General features: G+C 49.6%; 1 protein-coding gene across 1 annotated transcript in view; it reads right to left on the bottom strand.

Annotated features, from left to right (window-relative positions):
* irak4 (interleukin-1 receptor-associated kinase 4) overlaps positions 1 to 474 on the bottom strand; it is a 19,245-nt gene that overhangs the window by 13,537 nt on the left and 5,234 nt on the right. The window contains exon 6 of the mRNA XM_016249891.1: positions 97 to 321. Coding sequence (XP_016105377.1) covers positions 97 to 321 — 225 coding nt within the window. The remainder of the gene's footprint in view (positions 1 to 96; positions 322 to 474) is intronic.

The following is a 474-nucleotide window of genomic DNA, read 5'->3' as shown; positions in this document are numbered from 1 at the left end:
TGTGTGTGTGTGTGTGTGTGTGTGACACAGAAAGCAGGCCACGTGACGAGGCTTCTGGAGCATCTGGTTTCATGCTGGTTTTGTGTTTGCGCTCACCTCTTGACGTCTCGGTGGATGTGGTTGTTGTGATGCAGGTACTGCAGTCCCCTGGCGGCTCCTGCGCTGATGCAGCATCTGCTGAGCCACGAGAGAGCCGAAGCCCCGTCTGCACAGGCCAGCCGCTCCAGCAGAGACCCCCCGGGCATGAACTCATACACCAAACACAGATGCTGCCCGTCGCTGGAGAAGCCCACCATGCTCACCAGATTCTCATGCTTCAGACTGAGAGACAACAGCATGCATTTCTTCTTTTAGCCGAATCTCTTGTCCAAAGTGATTTACAAAAACCGCCGGAAAAAAGACTTCTAGAAAAATAGATCTGTATTTTCTTTCCACTGTACACTTACCTTTATAAAATAAAATATACAGAATATT

This window comes from Sinocyclocheilus grahami, unplaced genomic scaffold, assembly GCF_001515645.1.
Source record: "Sinocyclocheilus grahami isolate Dianchi unplaced genomic scaffold, SAMN03320097.WGS_v1.1 scaffold958.1, whole genome shotgun sequence".
NCBI classification, from domain to species: Eukaryota; Metazoa; Chordata; class Actinopteri; order Cypriniformes; family Cyprinidae; genus Sinocyclocheilus; species Sinocyclocheilus grahami.
This window is presented reverse-complemented; position numbering and strand designations above follow the sequence as displayed.